At 39.7% G+C, this 23,396-nt stretch overlaps 1 protein-coding gene across 24 annotated transcripts in view; it reads left to right on the plus strand.

Moving 5' to 3' along the window:
• Positions 1-23,396, plus strand: part of ATG5 (autophagy related 5) — a 189,024-nt gene that overhangs the window by 133,947 nt on the left and 31,681 nt on the right. For 15 of the 24 annotated variants that reach the window (XR_016233818.1, XR_016233815.1, XR_016233817.1 and 12 more), the window contains one exon: positions 19,968-20,738. The exons of the other annotated variants lie outside the window; for them this stretch is intronic. Coding sequence is in view for 12 of the 15 variants with exons in the window: in XM_089332798.1 (XP_089188924.1) it covers positions 19,968-20,104 (137 nt within the window). In the remaining 3 variants the exon portion in view is untranslated. Of the gene's footprint in view, positions 1-19,967; positions 20,739-23,396 lie in introns of those variants that run through there. 24 annotated transcript variants of the gene reach the window in all.

A 23,396-nucleotide genomic window follows, 5' to 3' on the forward strand; every position in this document is an offset into this window, starting at 1 on the left:
CCATATTGTAGCAAATGTCACTAGTTTGCTACTTTTTATTGGTGAATAATATTTCACTGGATAGATATATTTTGCTTATGTTTCCTAATTGACAGGCATTTGGATTGCTTCCAGCTCTTCACTTTTATGAACTATGCTGCTGTGAACATTCATGTACAGGTCTTTGTGTGGACATATGTATTCATTTTGTTGTTATTGTTGTTAGAATCCTAGGAGTGGAATGAATGGGTCATATGGTAAATTTTTTTTTTTTTTTTTTGACAGGCAGAGTGGACAGTGAGAGAAAGAGAGAGAGAAAGGTCTTCCTTTGCCATTGGTTCACCCTCCAGTGGCCGCTGCGGCCAGCGCACCGCGCTGATCCAAAGCCAGGAGCCAGGTGCTTCTCCTGGTCTCCCATTGGGTGCAGGGCCCAAGCACTTGGGCCATCCTCCACTGCACTCCCGGGCCACAGCAGAGAGATGGCCTGGAAGAAGGGCAACCAGGACAGAATCAGGTGCCCTGACTGGGACTAGAACCCGGTGTGCCGGCGCCACAAGGCGGAGGATTAGCCTAGTAAGCTGCGGCGCCAGCTATCATATGGTAAATTTATGTTTAATTTTTAAAGAAACTGCTCAAGTTTTTTAACATGCCTACACCATTTTACTGTTCCACCAGCAGTATGTCCAGGTTCTGATTCCTTTTTTTTTTTTTTTTTTTTTAAGATTTATTTATTTATTTGAAAGGCAGAGAGAGAGAGAGGTCTTCCATCCTCTGGTTCACTCCCTAGATGGCTGCGACAGCCAGAGCTAGGCAGATCTGAGGCCAGGAGCCAGGAGCTTCCACCAGTCTCCCACGCAGGTGCAGGGGCCCAAGCACTTGGGCCATCTTCTACTGTTTTCCCAGGCCATAGTAGAGAGCTGAATTGAAAGTGGAGCAGCCGGAACTTAAACCTATGCCCATATGGGATGCCAGTGCTGAAGGCAATAGCTTTACCTACTGCACCATAGCACCAGCCCCAAGGTTCTAATTTCTTAAGCAGCTTCACCAGCACATGTTGCCTGTCTGTTTTATTATAGCCATCATGATGGTTGTATAGTAGTATTTCGAGTCAGCTTTAATTTGCATTTCTCTAATGACTAATGTTGTTGAGTGTGTTTTCATATGCTTTTTATAATTTATAGGTATCTGATGAAATGTCTGTTCAAACCCTCTTCTGATTTTTTTTTCATGGTTTATTTGTCATTATTAAGTTTTGAGCATTATTTATACTCATGTGTATTGGATACGAGTTGTTTTATCAGATATAGGAATCATAGATGTTTTCTCCTAGTCTGTGATTTTTCCTTTCATCTTCTCTTGAAGAGATAAGAATAGTTAATTTGGTGAAGTCCTATTGTTCAGATTTTAAATGGATTGTGTTCAGTTAATCAATTTAAAAAATTTTCTAATAGACCAATACATTCACATAATTCCAAATAAAAATGTATATAAGTAAAATCAGTAACAGTTCTCTCTCCTAGCTGCTGTCATGCAAATGCTAACACAGTTCCCCTCTCTAGAGACAATCAGTGTTGCCGTTTACCTCTGTGTCTTAAGAGAAAGTTAACTTTTTTATATTTGAACTTAGATTTACAGAAATTATGACTGGGAAATTACTAGTAACTTTTATTGATTCAGAAATAATCTTACTATTCTAGTTCATCTTTCCATGTTACATAGTAGTTGTTGTTATCTTCATAATGTCTAGGGTTTGTTTTTTTTTTAAGATTGCAATATAGATTGGGTTTTCTATTGGAAGTGTAAATAAGAGGTTTCTAATTTTTATCACTGCCATGGGTGAGACCATGAGCCTTATTCCAGTCCAACCTCATTGACTTTTAGTTATTTATGCTCTGAACTATATTTTTCTCTTTCTGATTACTCTATAGTATTTTGAAGAATATTGAGATTTTTGTATTAGTTGAAAGTAAAATTCTTGCTAGAATTTAATATTCAGATGAATGACTCACTATACTTCTTTCCCCAGATGTATTTAACAGTCTGCTTCCCAAAAAATGTCATTTTAAGTTTGCTTCTTTTTAAGATACTTGATTTATGAGTGATGAAGTCATGATGGGATTCAAAACCTTGGAAGGAAAACGTTCTGTTGTGATCTTTCCCGTAACTAGCCCTACATTGTCACCAAATGCACAGGACATGCTTATCTTTCAGTACAGATAGAAAGGAATCCTTCCTTGACACAGTTGTGTTTTACTTATAAAAAAACTAAATTTCATAGTCATGTTCAACCCAAGAAAGATGACTAAATTGAGATTTTATTTTGCCTGTTTTTGTTAACATGTTCATTAGTTCAATCCATTTTTAGTTCATGGCTGCTGATTTCTAGATGCAAATGTGGTGAAAAAGAGAAAACTTACTAGAGGAGAAAAGAAATTAGTTGAGTGTTAATTTTGTTTTGTATCTTTTAAAAATCATGTAACTGTATAATTTTTTCAGTTAATTTAGTTTAGGCTCTTAATTCTTTACATGATTTACCAAAGATCAATAAGCCACTTAATTGAAGAACTAGGTTTAAAAGTCAGTTCTCCATCTTCTAGTGGTTTTCTGAGTTCATTATACTGGCATTTGTTTCCATCCTTTTAAAAATAACATTCAGAAAACTTGCCTTTCTCTAATTCTTTATTCTATGATTGGTGTTTAGGACCTAATCACTTACGTGCTATTGTGCCTTATAATACTTCCTAAGAATGTTTTTAACAATGTGGGCTGGTATTTTTTAAATTTCTTTATTTTGAGTTTTATTTGAAAGAGAGAGGTCGTAAACAGAGATCTTCCCTGTGCTGGTTCACTCCCCAGAAGTCTGCTACAGCCAGGGATGGGCCAGGGTGAAACCAAGAGCTTGAAAACTCCATCCCAGTCTCCCACGTGGGTGGCAGGAACCCAAATACTTGAGCCATTACTGCAGCCTTCCAGAGTGCAGCAAACTAGAATCAGACGTGGAGCTGGGACTTTGAATTCAGGCACTGTAGTATGGGTGCAATGCAGGAGTTCTGAGCAGCATCTTAACCACTGTACCAGACACCTAGCCCTGTTTTTACTTCATTCGTTAGAATGTTGTATGTAAAACTATAGCCACTCTTCGTGTTAGGTTTACTAAAATGATGACAATGAGCTGAGGCGTGTTAATGGAAAACCAGTGCATTGTACTGACATCTCTGTCACAATACATTTCCTTGGGGCTGGCGTTATATTGCAACAGGTTAGGACACTGCTTGCGAGTCCAGCATCATATCAGAGCAGCCAGTTGGAGTCCCAGCTGCTCTGCTTCTGTTCCAGCTCCCCACTAATGTGCCTGGGAAGGCAGTGGGAGATGGCCAAGTACTTGGAGCCCTGCCGCCCATGTGAGAGACCTGGATAGAGTTCCTGTCTCCCAACTTTGATTTGGCCCAGTCTTAACTGTTGTGGCCATAATAAATAAATAGATCTTAACCCAAAAAAGGCAGGGTGCTGGGGGTGTGAGGCGTGCATTTCCATGATCCTTGTGCCATTCTTCACACAGGTCACAGCAATACACTGAGGACTAATGCAGCCCTTCGTAAGAATGGCATGCAGGTTCCCAAGGCTGTTTATTCTTTTAAAGACTCTTTGTTCACTCCTAAATTTCTAGCCTGTCCTACCTGTTCATCCTTACCTGGAAAATCCACAGTGTGACTTCTCTTTTGAGTTTTTTGAAGAGGGGGACAGTGAGGTGGCCACTTACAACTTTAGTCCACTAACCTGCCTCTTTGGCAATTTCAGATGCTGTAGGTGAGTACCTTTGTGCAACAGACCACTTCCCACCCAAACTGTGAAATGCATCCTTTGAGGGACACATCCCTCACTGAAATGATGAAAATGATACCTATATTTATTTGATACTTGCTTTCATGCCAGGAGGAGGCCACACCTCGTAATGTCAACACTTTGTCTTAGAAACATTTTTATCTTCATGCCTCTTCCTTTTACTGCCTCATAGTTGGAAACTAACTGCCATTTAAGAATCTGTGGAGAGTATCTAAGGCATCAGGTCAGTCACGGTTTCAGTAGAGATCTGTTTACTGTACGGTCCAGCACACCTGTAGTATTCTCGAAGGCGAAGCACTTTGACACACCTGCACTCAGCTTCAGTTGAAAGCGAAAGACTTTAAGATTGGGCGTTTGTGGATAAGAACTGGTTGTCATCACATAAAAAGAGAAAGTTCTTCATAAAAGTTATATGGCACCATTGTCTCCTGCTCCCTACAAGGAGTGATTCAGTCCTGAAGGAATTTGTCTGACTTCATCATATGAAGGTGGAATGTACTAATATTTATGAAGACGTGCTTTAGGTCATTGTTCTCCGGGAATAACTACTGATGAGTTGCTTTATGTGTTTCTTGTTTTGTTTTTAAGTGGCTAGGGGAGTTAGCCAAGCCAGAGGTAACAGGAAATAAGCAAAGGTGAGCTCAGGTAAATTGTTTTTGTGGTTTCAGCTGTAGTTAAAGTGACTCAAGAGAGCTAAGCTATACCAGATCTGAAGTGAAATGTTTCTTCTTTTGTTCCTTAAAAACAGCATACACAATAATGTCCACTACAAAAATTTAAAATCATAACTTTTTTTAAAAAACTTTGGATAATGCCAAACATTTTCTAACTTTGCCCAAGTCTGTCTCTTCCCAATCTTCTAATGTAATGTGGGCTAATAAGCTGGGCTTATGAGAATAAAACAGGTGCTTTTCATATTTCTGAGTATGGTACCTTAGGGTTCCACTGACCCTCCCTGTGTTGGAATTGGGCTTGGGCTGTCTGTATTCCACATTCATCTTTGATACTGCACGGAGGAAGCACACCTGCAGGGAAAGGCTTACATTCCATGGCAAATGAGGAAATGTTTCTCTGCTGCTCTTCCACCGACAGACAACAACCCTGGAGCCACTTGCCATTTCCCCTTTCCATTTCCGCCTGCTTCCTGAGAATTTATTTACTCCTTTATACTTCTTCCCAACTACCATTTAAAAAAAAAAAAAAAAAGATTTACTTATTTATCTAAAAGTCAGAGTTACACAGAAAGAGGAGGGGCAGAGAGAGAGGTCTTCCATCCACTGGTTCACTGCCCAGTTGGCTGCAACGACTGGAGCTGCGCCAATACAAAGCCAGGAACCAGGAGCTTCCATGCAGGTGCAGGGGCCCAAGCACTTGGGCCATCTTGTACTGCTTTCCCGGGCCATAGCAGAGAGCTGAATTGGAAGTGGAGCAGCCAGGACTCAAACCATTGCCAATATGGGATGCTGCTGCTGGAGGCCGGGGCTTTAATCTTCTATGCCACAGCACTAGGCCCAAGTTCTATCAAATTTATCTATCATTTAACTTTTGGTTTCCATTTGAAGTTACAGATTTCATTATTCCTCAGTCATTTCCTCTGCGTTACACCATCCCTGGGGATACTCAGCTGTGTGAGGCTTAGACCTTGCTGTTAAACTTGGGCTCCAGTTGGAGGGGGCAGAAAGAGGTGCAGTTGTAATATGTACAGGAATTAGATAGGTAGAGAACATTAGGAAGTATCTAGAATTGTTCTCTTATCCATCCTAGAAGAGAGAATGACTAAGCTAAGTTAAAAGAGCATAGAAATTAGACTAATGAAAAAGAGATCCCATGCCAAAGGAGTGCTTTTCCACCTTTCTCCCATGTGTTGCCTGAAGTTTTCAGTAAGGTCAGAAGTTTGGGAGGGGAATGAATAGTGAACTACAAGACTGAGAATGATTCATTATTTGTTCAAGTAGTGCATTGAAAGATACTTTTAACAAAGGGAGACTAGGAAATCAGAATACCACACTTAGGAGTCAAACTTACAATTATGTTGTTTTATTTTTAATATGGTTTATGTAAAATCACAGAAGCATTGTCACATGTGAGAAAAGATAATGTGCTTTTTTATTCTTTGCTCTATATTAGATTGCATTTTTAAAAATGAATTAATTAGATGTATACATTGTTTTCCAGACATAAAGTTACTCAGAAAACACATAAATCTCATGTAATCCATACAAGGCAGATCATTCAAGTACTCGGAGAGAATTAAAGCTGGTTGATGACAATCAGTAGTCAGATCAATTTGCAAACTCATGCTACAGAAGCCTAAAACTGCTAGCCCCCAAATCTCATCAGATTGAGGATTTAGGAGTAAGATAATAATGGTTTAACAGTTTAAGTAATTTTCCTGTACTCCTTTGAAATTTTGAATTAGAATGAGGTAGTATCCCTTTATGCCTCACACTGTTTGATTTGGGTTATCATTTTGTTTTTTAAAATGGTCCCAGGTTTCTTATAAAATAAGGGTGTTTTCTGCTGCCACCTTGTAGGATGATCATACAGATTAAATGAACTCGATTTTTTGAAATGTGCCTTTATAGGTGCTGGTATCATGGCGCAGCGGGTTAAGCTGCTTCCTCTGATTCTGGCATCTTATATCATTACACCAGTTCAGACCTCAACTGCTCCGCCTCTGATCTAGCTCCCTGCTACCCACATGGAGAACTGGATGGAGTTCATGGCTCCTGGCTTCATTCTGGTCCTCCCCTGGCATTTGTGGCCATGTGGGGGAGTGAACCAGCAGATGGAAGACCTCTGTTTCTCCCTGTTTGTCACAGTGCCTTTCATAAAGGCAATAAAGTCAATCTGAAATAATAGTTTTATATTTTTTCAAAGTTTTACTATTTTTTGTCTGTCTTGCAGTTTTGTTAATTTTTTTCATAAGTAAAAGAATTGTATTCTTACGACATTTACAAAGTAAAGCTAAAAAACCAGTTTTGCTTTTTTTGTTGTTGGTTGTTAATATTCCCATTATACAAAGACAAGCGTGTACTGATGTTCTGCCTATACACAGAGGATGTAAATATATCATAAACTCTAAATGTAAGCTAATATCATAACTGCTTATTACAATAAATGTTCAAATTATGGCAAGTATCCCATAGCATTGATTTGTACTTTTTTAAAAATTAACTTCTCATGGTAGGCGTTTTGTCTAGCAATAAAGGCACTTGCATTCCACATCAGTGCAAGGGTTTGATTTCCAACTCTAGTTTCTAATTCCATCTTCCATGAGCAGCTCATGTGATTGGGTCCCTCTCACCGTGTGAGACTTGGATTGAGCTCCTGGCTGTCTGTTCTGGCTTTGGGTTTATCCTTGGTTGCACCATTTGGAAAGTAAACCAGTAGATGTGAGCTCTGTGTCTGTATCTGCCTCTCAAATACATAAAAGTGTTTCAGAAGAGAAAGAATGAACTCCTAGGCATGGTTATAACTCTTTAAGACAAGAACTCCAAAGTAGATGGCAACAGGTTGGTGCTGCTAGTGAAAATATTTCACTGGGGAAAATAGAGAGCAGCAGATGGCTCATTTGTTTGGTATTTCAACTATTCACAGGTAAACCTGGATAGAAGGTCCATTTGTAACTTTGCTGAGATAATGTAGGCCTGACACTTAGGACCCAATCGCTAGGCTGTAGTGGGAATCCCACCTTTGAGTCTCATCCTGGCACTCGCTGCTCTTCCCTGTTCTCTATTTCTCGTTGAATATGTATTTTGTGGAAAGAATACAGTGTCGTTCACACCGGGAATCACAGAAGTTCTTCACGTGTGCCCCTTATGAGCAAAGGTCTGTTAGATTTAAATAATCTGGTAGACTCGATTTGAACTCAGTAGTTGTATTTTCTTTTCTTAAATGTTTCATATTATCAATTTCTAAGTTTAAAATTCTTTGCCTTAATGACTTCATTCTCCTTTCATCTCTATTTTGTCTCAACTCATGGGCAGCATTATCTTGGGAACATAGAATCTTAATGCAGACATCCATTGTTACATACTTCTTTTCTGAAATCAGAGACGCAGCACTGATGATTTTCATTTTCCATCAAAGGAGATTATGAGACTACTGTACCTTATAGGAGATTCCTCTGATTGCCCTCATTGATATTGTTCTTTATCTAAGTCTCAGAAAGTTAAGTGAATTAACACTTGGAAAAAAGACGTTTGCACTGACATTTCATCTTTAACACTGGAAAACAAAATTTTCTTACCAAAATAATATGTGTAGACAATGAAAATGAACTATCTAATTCATTAAAGCAAGTTCTATGGGACTTCAGTCTGCCCATGCATAAACAGTAGAGCTATTGTCTATATTTTAAGTAAATCCATTAAGTTTGAACTATTCTATGCTTCATACTTGACAAATATTAATGGACCTGATTACGCTTAACTAGAATTACTAAGTCATTTTTGAAAGCAAATAAAAAACATCTGAACCTATGTTCTCAAAGTTTTACTCAGTTTTCAATGAATAAAGTTTAATTTCTAACTTTTATTATATTTTTATCTTGTCACCTTTAATGATTTTGTAGAGATGGCCTTATGATCCCTTCATACAATTTTCTTTTCATTATTATAACTAATTATGTGGGAGTTTATTTAATTTTTGTTTTATATCCTCCTTATTAAGAAATAAAAAATTACGGCAAATATTAAAAGAAAAGTCATTGAAATTGTTGTTTCATATGTTAAGAGTGAAGGTTCTAGAATTATTTGGGCAGAAATAATAAAGATATGGAATATGAAATTTATACATGGGGAAAAGATATGTGGTATGTATTAACTGGAATATATGTTCATTAAGACCTGTACGGCTAAGTGAGTATAGATCCGGAAGAAGTTAATGTAAGTATTTTTAAATGGGTTTGTATTTCTGTGATAAACAGCACTCTCCTTCTGTTTGTGATCATAGGATAAAAGCGCTGTAAGCTTGTATATGTTCATTTTTACTGCTACATCATGTAGTGTGCTCTTAAGATTGAAATCTCATTCCCCAGGAAGCATTTCTGTCTAAGATTAATTGCCCTTTTAAAATCAGCGTTTGATGTATTCCTTTGGCTATATCCTGGCTAGGTTTAACCCTCTTTGACCTGACCTCACTGACTATTACTGCCGTGGCTGAGTCAAAATCCTTCAACATGATGTATGCACTTCAGATTTCAGCCTGTGGTTTTTCGTGTCGATGGATTCAATTAGTTGGCATTTTACTAATGAATGTATCAGAGGTTAAAGAATTTGTCAAACAGGACCAAATTGTTCAGATTAGTGATGATCAAAAAGCTCATCTCTTTACCACTTTTCCAGAGGTATTAAGTATTTTTTCAGAAGTAAATCAAGTTGTTTTGTGCTATATCATAAAACATAAAAATGAAGCCACAAATAAACAGAATAGTTAGACCATTTGACCTTAGATTTCTATAATGCCATATTTAGAAGTATGAACTTTAAAAAAAAGTTATTTAAATTGAAATTTTATCATTAAAAACACATATGGAGGCAGATGTTTGGCTCAGCATCCCATATTGTAGTGCCTAGGTTCAAATTCTGCCTCTACTTCTAATTCCAGGTTCCTGCTAGTGCTTCTGGGAGGCAGCGGGTCATGAACTAACTGCCTTGTTCCTGCCGCCCATGATGGGAGAAGCAGACAGGGTTCCTGCCTCCTGGCAGCCCTCTGGCCTAGGCCTAGCTGTTGCAGACATTTGGGAAGTGGGCTGGCAGGTGGAAGATTTTTTCCTCTCTCTGTCATTCTGCCTTTCAAAAAAACAACTAAATAAACTTTAAAAAGGGAGAAATTTCAGGGGCAAGCACTCAGCCTAGGACTTGAGATGACTGTGTACTACATCAGAATACCTAGATTTGATCCATGCCTCATTTCCTACTAATGCAGTTTCCGTGTGGGGTGGCAGGGACCCAAGTACTTGGGCAATCTTGTGCACATAACTAAGAAACTGGATCAAAAGTGGATGGGCCAGGCTGGCACCGCGGCTCACTAGGCTAATCCTCCACCTTGAGGCGCCGGCACACTGGGTTCTAGTCCCGGTCGGGGCACCAGATTCTGTCCTGGTTGCCCCTCTTCCAGGCCAGCTCTCTGCTGTGGCCCAGGAGTGCAGTGGAGGATGGCCCAAGTACTTGAGCTCTGCACCCCATGGGAGAGCAGTATAAGTACCTGGCTCCTGCCATCGGATCAGCGCAGTGCGCCGGCTGCGGCGGCCATTGGAGGGTGAACCAACAGTAAAGGAAGACCTTTCTCTCTGTCTCTCTCTCTCTCACTGTCCACTCTGCCTGTCAAAAAAAAAAAAAAAGAAAAAAAAAGAAAAGTGGATGGGCCACATCTTGAACTGGGAATCCAATATGGGACACTGGTGTGGCAAGCAGTAGATTAACCCGCTGTACCACAACACCAGCCCCCTATAAAATTTTTGAAAGGTTTCTTTGGTCTACATCGATATTTTCATCCTATAAGGCTTTACCTAAAATGTATTAAATCATACAAGCATGAGATAATAGGGCTTATCTGAGTTGTAGATGATGTGGTCTGCTTAATGTATAGGTGAGCACTCTAATCCAGATAATGTCATTTAATTTGCATAATGAATCAGTCTATGATTTTGTTACTGTCTTTTTAAAAAATATGTTCATGTAAGTCATGTGCTGTGCTGCATAAAAATAAGACTGAATAATTCAGAGTATATGTTAACATAAGGCCAAGTTCTTACAGCCTTTGTCTGCCAATCACATAATCAAATCTGTGGTTTTTATATATTGTTGGTATATCCAGTACTGAAAGAATTGATTTATTCTCTTGACTTTATGTGAGTGAAGAGAATTACACTGTTTACTTACTAAATCATGATGTTTTTAAAACTGCTATTCTATCCTTTCTTTATATATCCTTACTTTAAGTAATGTTTCTTATGCTTAAGGTTCCATTTTGTGTTTCTGAAATGGGTAGTTATTACTTCAGTACCATTGCTCTTTACATCGGGGACCAGTGACTTTTTCTGCCAAGGGACAACAACTAAATACTAATTTTGTCCTCCTCCACTTTTGATTCACTGAAAATGTAAAAACCAATTATTATTTTGCAGGCACTGCAAGAGCAGACTCAGGGCCAGGTTTGGTGTATGGCCATAGTGTGTCCATGCCTGCTTTCATCTTAAAATGTTTCTAATGCAATGTATCTTTATATAGAGAGAATACAGTTCCATATTTTATATTAATGTAAGTTATTGATATTGAAAAAGTATTAATATCTTTATAAAACATGATTGTGGTATTCAGAAACTTTTTCCCCCCTTTGGTGATTGAACAAAATCATCTGACCAAAATCTTAAAAGACTTCTAGGAGAGCACTCTATATTTTTCTGGTTCAGATATTTTTCATGACATTGTTGAAGACAAAAATTATATTTTATTTTTATAAAGATTTATTTTATTTATTTGAAAGACAGAATTACAGAGAGAGAGACGTCTTCCATCTGCTGGTTCACTCCCCAGATGTGAATGCAATGCAGCAATGGCCGGAGCTGCACCAATCCGAAGGCAGGAGCCAGGAGCTTCTTCCAGGTCTCCCACGTGGGTGCAGGGGCCCAAAGACTTGGGCCATCTTCTACTGCTTTCCCAGGCCATGGCAGAGAGCTGGATCAGAAGAGCAGCAGCCGGGACTAGAACCAGCGCCCATATGGGATGCCAGTGCTTCGGGCCAGGGCTTTAACCAGCTGTGCCACAGCGCCGGCCCCCAAAAATTATATTTTAAACTAAGACTTTCTGGAGAGTTGAGGTTGTTGGTTACATGATAACATGTAACTTCAAATGTCTTCATTGGGCTGGCTTACTGACTTCCCTAGCAGGACACCTGCTGATCCCATGGCAGTGTGTGTGCACCTACTGCTGTATTTTGCAATAAGCAGTGTCTGAGGGATTAGTCCCTTTCAGGAAGCAGCAGCCTCTGAAACAAAAGAAGCACAGCCAAAGCAGAGCTGGTTTACAATTAATGGGACGTGAAAGACCTGGGCTGCTTCTGAATTCCAGCAGGATTCTTTGCTGAAGGAGTAGTCTGTGCTGGAGCCCAGGTGAAGTGAAGCAGTGGGACTCAGGCTTCACGTTAGCTGCTGTAATGCGCATCACAAAGTAGCACCTGAGTGCTAGACTGCCATTCTCTCATCGAAGTAATTCTAATAGGTGCTGAGCCATAGTCACCAAATCTGCCTTCCACGCTGTTGCCCTGTAAAATGTGAGTTCTGCCTTCAGAAAACAGTAAATGTCAGCTCCGTATTCTTCATTGGGGGCTCACAATCAACCAAGGCCAACCAACAAGAAGAGAGATCCTTCACCTCAAACCCGTGATGTAATCAGTTATCTTGGGGGCTGTGACCCTGCTGACAGGTGGCCCCCTGATCCTAGCCCTCCTCCTGAGGCACTCAGCCATCTCAGGAGGGCATTGTGGTGACAAAAAGGAAAGAGGCTCAAATGCTCTCCTGCTGGATGGTCATTTTTGGAAGAAAAATCCTCTCTCTGACTGGTTTTTTTCACTTAGCATGGCATCTTTTAGGTTCATGCATCTTACTGCAAATGACAGGATTTCCTTTTTATTGAAGGCTAAGTGATATTCTTAGATGTACAGTTATCGCATTTTATTTATCCAGTCGTCTTTCAGTGGGCAGTTAGGTTGATTCCATACTGTAGCCATTGTGATAATACTGCAATACATTGGGATGTAGTGTTTTCCTAATTTCCTTTTCCGATAGTTCATTGTTAGTGTAGAAAAAATGTACCTGATATCTGTATTTTTTTTTAAGATTTTATTTATTTGTTTGAGAGGTATAGTTACAGACAGAGAGAGGGAGAGACAGAGAAAAAAGTCCTCTATCTGCTGGTTCACTCCCCAAATGGCTGCAACAGCCAGAGCTAGCCCATCTAAAGCCAGGAGCCAGGAGCTTCTTCTGGTCCTGCCACGTAAATGCAGGGGTCCAAGCACCTGGACCATCTTCCACTGCTTTCCCAGTCATAAGCAGAGAGCCGGATCAGAAGAGGAGCAGCTGGGACACGAACCAGCGCCCCTATGGGATTCTGGAGCTGCAGGCAGAAGCTTAGCCTACTATGCCACAGCATTGGACCCTGTATGTGTATTTTTGACTCCCTTACTTGTTTTAGAGGGTGAATGGGAGGGAGCAATGGAGTGACAGTCACTCAGTTTTTTTGAATGCTTACTTACTGTATCCAAGCACTGTTGGGCTGTGCGAGGTGCATTGCTTGTATAGCTCATTTAATCCTTGCAACCCTAGAGATTAGAATTCTTTATCCACATTATATACGATGAGTGAATGGCACTCAGAAGTTGAAGTGATTGGCTCAAGAATTCAAAATTAGTGAAAAAATCGCTTCTCGGCCTTTTGGCTAAGATCAAGTGTGCAAAATTAGTGAACTATGATTATTACAACTCGGGAGGAAGTGCTTTGTTACTTAGGCATACATATTCAGATAGTATAACTGAAGACATGTTAGTGACCTTGCACTTGAGACCAGAGGCTTACAGCCTATGACACAGCGAGTTAGAACAGAAGTTGACATACGTTGTACAGCAGGAAGAAGCAGGGTTTGGGATACGATCTTGTTCCCACATCATCAGCTGTGTTATTTATTGGTTCTTTTGCAAAGAAAAGTTCTGCACTGATATGATTTCAGAATTTAACATTTAAAGACAGCCTTTTACCTTGGAGAATCATTCTGAAGCTCTGGAGAAGGGCCTAGCCAAGATATAAATATAGACATCTTCATTTTAAATATAAGGAAACAACCTCCAAGAGATAGATCCGCCAAGTCTTTCATTATCATGTTTAGAGCTTGAGTTGCCTGACTTCCAATTTGGTTTTCTGAAGCACCTTGTTAATGTGCGTGGTTGGCCTTTTCTCCTTTGTATCTGACATATTAATTAATTGTCTACATTTATGTTATTGTATATATATTCAATATTCATTGTTTATATACCTATATGTAGGCAACTTTTATATACACACATCCACATACAAGAAGTTACTATTGTTTTTGTGTATTATTTTTATTTTTAATTAGTTTTAACAGATTCAGTGATACTATTCTAACATAATATTTCCTTCCTCCTACACTCTTTCCTTCTTCTTTTCTGTCTTTTTTTTTTTTTTTTTTTAGTTTTTGAGATACAGTATTTTAAAATTACATTACAGTGAAAAGGCTTATTTTACTTCACCAAATAAGAAGATTAACAAGTAAAAACCAAAAGACCCTAACTGAGTGGGAATATACACAATGGGTATAAATAGTAACTGAATGGAAAAATGACTATTTCACCCATATACAGTAAATTTTAAAGTAATTACAGGTCATTAAACTATAGTAGTATAACATTCTTAACCATTTGTTTGACAAAGGTATAGAACAAAAGTTCAGAAAACTGTATTTGCAACAATACTGATAATTTTGTAGTGGTCATTAACCACTTATATAGCATTTGTGATCTTCCTACTTCTTTACAATTTTTACCATTCTGTTCACTCTACAGCCAAATGTATCTGAGTGTACTTTTCTTACAATGTGACTCAATTCCAAAACTGTTCATTCCAAAGTAGATGCTGGTTTTAAAAAGTGTTACAAGGACAAAAAGTGATCTAAATGAAAGATCTCTGTGAGTGAGATCCTGGTGGAAAGAAGGAGCCATCAAAAAAGGAAATACCTTTCTCTGAAGGGAGGAGAGAACTTCCACTTTAAATACAACCTTGTCTAAATAGCGTCAGAGTTTGTGAACTCAAGAGGCTTCCATAGCCTTGGCAGCTCATGACAAGAGCCTCGGGTGATCACTGATGTTATAAATAAGAGTGTCAGTTGTTAAGTCAACAACAGGAGTCAGTGTGCGCTTGCTCCCTATGTAGGATCTCTGTCCTTAATGTGTTGTACTATGAGAATTAACAGTAAAACTAGTCTTCAAACAGTACTTTAGACTTTGTGTATCTATGTGGGTATAAACTGTTGAAATCTTTACTTAGTATAGAGTTGATCTTCTGTATATAAAGATAACTAAAAATGAAGCTTAATGAAAAATGGGATGGGAGAGGTAGTAGGAGATGGGATGGTCTAGGAGTGGGTATGGTGGGAAGAACCACTATAATCCAAAAGTTGTACTTAAGAAATTTATATTTATTATATAAAAGCTTTCTACAAAAAAAAATTACACATTCACAATAAATGATTTTCCATTACAAAAAAAAAAAAAGTGTTACATGGCCATTCACAAATTAATAACATGTACGCTCCGAAATTGGGAAGTTTCAGCAATGCAAAGGCAGACTGAAAACGTCTGCACATTGAAAGAGAGTAAAGAGACATGAAAGCTACGTGTGATGTGAAGCCTTGCTGGGGTTTGAATGTGCCCCCCAAATTGATGGGATGGAAACAATCCCCAGTGCGGCAGTGCCCTGGGAGGTGGGGTCTTCTGTGAGGTGTTTAGGTCACGAGTGTTTTGATCTCCCCACGGAAAAGGGTTGTAGGGCCGAGTTCACTCTCTTCCCTTATGCAGCAGGAAGGCCCAAAGTCAGTGCCACACTGGGTCTGGGGCTGCCCAACCCCCAGAACCTAGGGAGAGAATTTTCTGTTCTCAGCTGTTTTGTTACAGCATTTCAGATGGATCCAGGTAATCCTAGACTGGATCCTGGACTGGAGAAACAAATATTATGGGATAGTTGGTAAATTTGTGAATTATATCATAATAATATGTCAATGTAAAGGTTTTCATTTTGGTAAGTATACTATGGCACTATGAAAGAATTTATCTGTGGTTTTAGAAGATATATAAATATGAACTTAGATAAAAATTTTTCTCAAAAAAGTAACCTGGATAAAATAAGACCTTAGAGACCAGCGCATTTGACTGTGGTCTCAAATGAGTTTGCCCAATTTAAAGCTTCAGACTAACTCTATCTAAAATCCTGAGTTGAGGAGGTATACAAGAATGTATTTTTCTCCTGAGTCATTTGCTTTGTAATGGTATATTTCTCATTCCAAGTATTAAGTTCTAGATTCCCATTTTACAAAAAGACATATTCACCAAAAACATGATTTCCTCGAGCAGTGTCATGAGGTATTTCCTTTCTACTCTTAGGAAAAGGAAGCATTACTAATTTCTCACTGTTCCCTTTTGCTAGTCCTGATTGCCAAAATGCCCCATCATTTATGTTACCATGAGTTAAGGTGATAGTATATTTACCTCTTGGCTTATCTGGAAACATTTTTTACTTTGTTTGCTTGTGTTAATAACCAGAGCAGTCTTTACTGGTAGAGCTTGTCTCCAGAACATGAATTGTTATCAGAAACTATTCTCTAGACATGAATTTTGGCAGTATATTCTATCAGCAGCAAAATTATTCAAGGTATAAAAAAAAAAAACATTTGACCTATTACCATGTCAGGGATCATGCCAAGGCCCAGGGGACACACTAATGAGCAGGGGAGAAACTTAAGGTTTTAATTCCAGGGGACTTCTGTCCCATTCTTAGACTCTGTCTCTCTCTACAGTTATGTTGTTAGCAGGAATCAGAAAACAAACAAAAATAAATACGGGTGAAATATCTTGGACAAATGTTGGCAGTGACAAAATAGCATGCCTAGTGCTGCAAAGCATTGTGCTGGGGATGTGTCAAGCCTAGATCGTCTTTCTTAGTTGTGGGTTTATTTAATGACACTTATGTTACAGCTTGAAAGTGGCCCCTGACTTCTAAACCAGAGAGTCAGTGCTGTGTATTTAGGTCTGATAATGTGATTTATGAGGTTTGTTGCTCAGCATTTGAGCAGTGCCCAAATTCTCCAGCTTGTGCTGTACAGCTCAGAGACCCCAATGATCCTGGTGTTAGAACGGAGTCAGTCGCTTGCTTTCGAGCACTGGTGTGTCAGGGTACTGTCTACCCTATTGTATTTGCCCCTGTGTTTAATTGTTTGGGGCACAGTATTTTGTTTGTTTGATTTTGTTTTAAAGGTTTATTTTACTTATTTGAAAGGCAGAGTCACAGAGAAGGAAAGAGAGGAAGAAAGATCTTCCATCCACTGGTTTACTACCAAAATGATCACAATGACCAGGCCAGGGCCAGACTGAAACCAGGAGCCCAGAGCTTCTGGGTCTCCCACGTGGGTGCAGAGGCCCAAGCACTTGGGCCATCATGACACTGCTTTCCCAGGCACATTAGCAGGGAGCTGTACGGGAAGTGGAGCAGCCAGGACTCAATCCAGTGCCTATTTGGGATGCCAGCGCTGCAGGCAGTGGCTTAACCTGCTACACTACAGTGCCACAGAGCTCGGTATTTTGGGTATGAGTTTTAAGTACTTTTTTCTACTGTATCCAAAGGTGACTCTGGCTTAAGGAAAAACTTGACAGATAAGGAACTTTTCTATTACTACTGTTTCATTTTTGACTCAGTGCTAAGTAGGAGGGAAATTCTGAGAATATTAAAATGTTTCAAAGAAATATATAAGAATATGAGGAGAACTACAATGGAAATATTTTCAAGTATTCTAAGAAAAGTTTAATACAGTAAAACCCTGATAATCTAGAATTTAACAAAGAATGAATCATTCCAGATTTAATCATTCAAATATGAACATTTAAAAAAAATCTTCCCGGCCAGTGCCGCGGCTCACTAGGCTAATCCTCCGCCTTGCGGCGCCGGCACACCGGGTTCTAGTCCCAGTTGGGGCGCCGGATTCTGTCCTGGTTGCCCCTCTTCCAGGCCAGCTCTCTGCTGTGGCCCGGGAGGGCAGTGGAGGATGGCCCAAGTGCTTGGGCCCTGCACTCCATGGGAGACCAGGAGAAGTACCTGGCTCCTGCCATTGGATCAGCGCAGTGCGGCAGCCATTGGAGGGTGAACCAACGGCAAAAGGAAGACCTTTCTCTCTGTCTCTCTCTCTCTCACTGTCCTCTCTGCCTGTCAAAAAAAAAAAAAAAAAATCTTCCAAATTTTAAAGCCATGCTTTCTCCAGTCTTCTGTATATAGCTTGCTTTTATCTTCATGTTATTCATGGCATTACTATGAAAAATAGTCAATTTATTAACCCTGGAATCACAACTGTATTAAAAAGTGTGGGGCAGGGGCCAGCTTTGTGACGTAGTGGGTAAAGCTGCCTCCTGCAGTGCCAGCTGCTCCACTTCCGATCCAGCTCTCTGCTATGGCCTGGGACAGCAGGCCCAAGTCCTTGGGCCCCTGCACCCATGTGGGAGACCCAGAAGAAGCTCCTGGCTCCTGGCTTTGGATCGGCGCAGCTCCGGCCATTGTGGCCATCTGGAGAGTGAAGCAGCAGATGGAAGACCTCTCTTTCTCTCTCTCTCTCTCCTTCTCTTTCTCCCTCCCTCTCTCCCTCCCTCCTTCCCTCTCTCTCTCTTTCTCTCTGCCTCTCCTTCTCTCTGTAACTCTGACTTTAAATAAATAAATCTTTTTTTAAAAAAAATGTGGGGACAGGAGTATGGCTAGTGGTTAAGATGCCACTTGGGATGCCTGGTCCCCATATCAGAGTGCCTGGGTTCAAGCCTTGTCTCCACTCTGTCCCAGCTTCCTGCTTCTGTGTTCCCTGAGAGGAAGCAGACGATAGATCAAGTACTTGGGTTCAGTTGGTCTGGCTCAGCCCTGGCTGTTGTGTGCATTCAGGGAGTGAACCAGCAGATCAGAAATCAACCAGCCTGTCCCCACCCCCCACCCCTCTCTGCCTTCAAATACATAAGAATGTGTTTGTAAAGATGCAGCCAAGATTGGCAGAAAGCTCAAGCAACAAAACCATTTTTAGATTATTAGTATTACAAGGTCTTTTTCTGCAATTGTTCTGAACTGTGACATAGTGATTAGGGGTCTGTTTGGAACATTTTCTTTGATTATGTTCAAAATTGGTGTGTGTGTCAGATGTTTGTTTTGGCAGTCTTCAGTCACCTCTGTAGTGTTTTGGTATCCTCCCTTAACTGTCACCTCCCCGGGCCGTGCTGCCTCTTAACAGGACATTTAGATATTTCTTCTGAGGGTTTCTAGTTTCAGGTGACCAACAAGCCGTTGTCACCGTACGTCATCAGTCCAGTTTGCCCAGACCTTAGAAAGCTAAGATTCACAAGAGGAGTGCTTTCCCCTTTGAGAGTCCATTAATTCCCTGTTCACTGTGATCTTCGGTCTCCAGAAAGCTGAGAAGATTACACACTGTTGGAAACCTAAAAGGCAAGAATTTCACTAAAGGGGTATTACAAAGGTTCTTGCTGCTTACTTGTATTTTATGGAATTTGGCTTTGCTTTGTTTTCTTATTATAATCAAGAGTGTTTCTGCTGAAGCTTGTTAATACATCTTACCAAAACCATGAAAAGCACAAAATCAGTCATTAATATTTAATAAAGCTTGGATTTGAAAGAGCAATAGGAGTTGCAGCACCTTTTTAATCTAATTTATTGGGCCTTAGCAAAAATCAGTGAGGTTTCATGACTGTAAAACAGGATCCCCTAAGTCGGACTGTTTGTTTTGCATCTGATTAAAACTTTAACAGTTATTCTGTTATCTCTAAAAGTTCTTAATACACAAATGTAGTTGGACATCATTAATAATCAACCAAAGTTCCCATCTGATTTATCGAAACATCTTCTCAAATCTTGATCTGACTCTTGATGGTTTCTAGTCACATTCTCTTGTATGCTTTCAAACCATGTGGACCTACTTCATACACCTGTCAACTTTTGATAGCCATACTTCACAGTATTTAATTTGTAGCTAAATCAAATTGTGGTCAGTGGGTACAGTGGGCTTGTTTTCTCCACTGTGGTTTCATTAACGTCAATCTTAGGTAAGCACAGTAATTAAGAAAGAATGAATACTTTCACATATAGCAACAGAATTTTTATCAGAATTCATGTAAGCCTCAGGTTTCTGTTCTGGGTGATACATATTGCAACATTTGAACTTTCTCCATGTCCACGGTTCCGCTTCCTCTGTCGGGGAGGACACCAGTTTAAAAATCCATTTAATTCATTTAAGAAATCTCAGAAGGCCAACAGATTATTTTTTTCTCCAGCTATTTTGGCTCTTATTAATTATTGCTGGTTTTTTTTCTTGGAATAGATGGGGGAAAAAAGAATCAAGTGATGATTCATGGAATTGAGCCAATGTTGGAAACGCCTCTCCAGTGGCTGAGTGAGCATCTGAGCTACCCGGATAACTTTCTTCATATTAGTATCATCCCACAGCCGACAGATTGAAGGATCAACCGTTTTGCCTGAACGGAATCACCCTGAGCTGACCGGAGCATGTCACCCTTCTGCTGCAATCAGGTTCGGTGGAGGCACCCTGACCAGAAACACTTGGCTGCTGTGAGCCAAACAGGAAAAAGATTCCCTGAGAGATAAGGCGGTCGGGCTGCTCTGACTCTGCATCATCACTGCTTTCCTCCACTGTCGTCATGAAACCTCAGCTGCGACAGGAAGGCCCTCAGAGGACCCCTGCAGGCCCTCTGTCTGCTTGTAAAGCTTCATGAAGCTGAAACCTTGGGCCTGAGAAGAAAATGGAAATGTGTGCCACTCGATGTGTATTTCTGATTAACAAACAAACAGGGGTATTTCCTAAGGTGACCATGGTTGAACTTTAGCTCCAGAGAGTGGAAACATTGGTTTAATTTTCAAGAGAATTAGACTTAAGAAAGTAAAAGAGAAATTCTGTTATCAATAACTTGCAGTAATTTTTTGTAAAAGATCAAATTACAGTAAACCCATCTTTCCTTAATGAAAATTTCCTATGTTTACAGTCTGTCTCTTGGTATGCAAACAATCTTGTAACTTTGATAATGAACAGTGAGAGATTTTTAAATAAAACCTCTAAATATGTTTTGTCATTTAATAACATACGATTTTGTCACTTTTCAACTACTTTCTGACTCACGTACAGCAGGTCATTTTTACTTGTATGTGTTACCATTTTCACAAGTCATCAGTGGCATGGGCTGGATCCAGGGCATGAGGGTAGCTTGTCTCAGGAGCTGTCAGAGAACTTCCTGCTGCTAGTCGTAAAATCTGTGTCTTTACACACTAACGGTATAAATAATGTAACTGTCTCTCTCTGCTGTTTCATCACTGTAAAAACTTGTCAAATCTTAGTATGCTAAGCATCTGTATGAGAGCACTTTGCATTTTGGGGAGGAAACCCATTCCTTTCCAGACGAGTGTTTTTCATTGGCTCCAGGTCTTCTATGTCCCTGTGGTCCCCTGGCAGCCAGTCTCGCACACAGTCTAAGGATTACCTGTCTCCTGACTGGCAGTGCCGTTTCTTTCCTTTAACATCACCAAAAATACCCAGGAGTTCCTGGCGCTCTTACACGATGGAAGGCAAGTCTGCGGCACTTTCTCACTCAGCTGCTGGGCTTCTACCAGCCGAACCTCCCTGTGCTTCTGATGTGGTTCCTCGTAAGCTGGCTTGCTGTCCATGCTGAATGTTGAGCAGTTTGAATGCTGAAAGACTTACACTATCATACAATAATGGTTTTGGATTCCATAATGAAAATGAATGTTTTTCTTATAAAAAATTATATGAATGTTGAAGAAAGATCCTGCTACTAGTGCTCATTGCTTCCTTGCTTTTTTCCTTTTTGTGATTACTACTGATTAGGAGCAAATTTACACACAGGATGAGATCACATTGCCCAAAGATGAAATATTCTGGGATGGAAATCAAAAGAAATAACATAAGGTATCAATTATAGAAAAATAGAAGCAAGCAGAAAAAAACATCAGCCAACGTAAACGTAAGTGCCATTTTAGTAAAGGTAGGAAAAATAGCAATATTTGAGTTACGTAAAGAAAAATCCACTGACTTGTAGTTTTGCAAAAGAGGCTGGTCTGAATCTGATTGTTCACATTAAAAGTGCTCAGGTCTCTGGGGGTGTAGGGATTTTCCCCCTTTATGTTTTGACAGACTGATGCTAGCCTTGGCAAACAGAAGAGCCGAGATGCCAGAGGTTGCTAAGTGATGAGGGAGAACTTGTGGTCACTGACGACCCCCAGTGGGAGGTCTTTGCAGGGGGCTGGAGTGAGCGACTGAGCGTTTCCTCCAGATTTGAAAGTAAATTTTCTTTTTTTTTTTTTTCACTTGAACATTACACCAGCATTGTAATTATTCTGATCGCAGGCAAATTAAGCCTCTACTACCCCAGAAGAATAAAAACTAGAAATTTTCTGCTAAAAAAAATCTATTTTCGTTTCTTTTTAGTTGACTATTTAAATTTTATGGTTTATTTTAAAAAATGAAGTAAATGTTGCATCTTTATTTCTAGAAGTTGAAAATGAAATTTATATAAAACAAATTACCTGTTGGGAGAGAGGTCATTAAAATTTCCTTCATCTTGAACCTGTCTTAAAAGTTGCTAAGAGAAAAAAAAATGATGTAGGAGGAGGGGTGGGTGTCTGTCATGGCAGTGAAGCTGCCTGCGTCTCACGTTGGCAGCACCTGAGTTGGAGACCTGGCTCCAGCTTCCTGCTGTCGTGTACCCTGTGATGCAATATCAATCTCTCAACTAGTTGGGATCCTGTCACCTGTGTGGCAGACTTGCATTGAGCTCCCTGCTCCTGGCTTTGTCCACATCCAGTCTCAGCCCTTGTAGGCTTCTGGGGGAGTGAGCCCTGGATGGGGACTCTGTCTCTCTGCCTCAAATAAAACAGCATACAGAAAGGATGAGGAATAAAGGAGAGCACCACAAATCTCAATATGCCTGTTTAGTTCATCCTTGATAAGTAGTGATCCTCTAGGATAGTAACAATTGTTATTTAGCTAGGAGGGAGTAAGTTCAGACTAGATAAAGTAAATCATTGCTTGGTTATCATTTGGCTGACCTCAGTTCTCATCATGGGTAGAGTTGAGTTGATGAGCACTGTCATTTCCATTTGTGTATCTACAGACCTGAAGTAACTTGATCAGAATTCAACAAAGTTGACCCACCAGTGTTCACTTACTGGGTGATTACTTAGACCATATTCCAATAGAGTGTGACGTGAATCCATTTAGTGCACTAGTCTTGTTAGGTTTATCCCATTCACTAGAAACTAGATTGATCATTTTCTAAAAGAATGTATGAAATTTGATACTGTGTGACAGTACCTTTTCATTGTTATCCTTATAGGGTATATATTTTTTAATAGACTGAACAACTTTTAAATTTTTAGGAATTTTGTTCCTATCAGAAAATAAGAGAATGATAGTCAAACTTTAGAATGAAGTGAATTGGGTTTCCTGTTCAATGTGATAACATAGTTATATCCAAGCAAAGAATCTTGGGAAGTGATAGGGAAAAACCAACCATATTTAGGAATCTGTGGCCAGTCTCTGGAATGGATCAGTCACAATACCTACTTGTCCCTTTTGAGATTGGTTACACAAGATCTTAAGTGATAGATTCATCTCCTTGTCTGAAAATATTCCAAGTTACAAGGTGGCAAAAAGAACAGAGAGGCTTGTATCTTTTCAGATCATTTGAGATTAAATGACTCTTTGTAATTACAGATTGCC

The sequence above is a fragment of the Oryctolagus cuniculus genome, chromosome 5 (assembly GCF_051225735.1).
Source record: "Oryctolagus cuniculus isolate XC-2025 breed Fujian yellow rabbit chromosome 5, ASM5122573v1, whole genome shotgun sequence".
In the NCBI taxonomy this organism is placed as follows: domain Eukaryota; kingdom Metazoa; phylum Chordata; class Mammalia; order Lagomorpha; family Leporidae; genus Oryctolagus; species Oryctolagus cuniculus.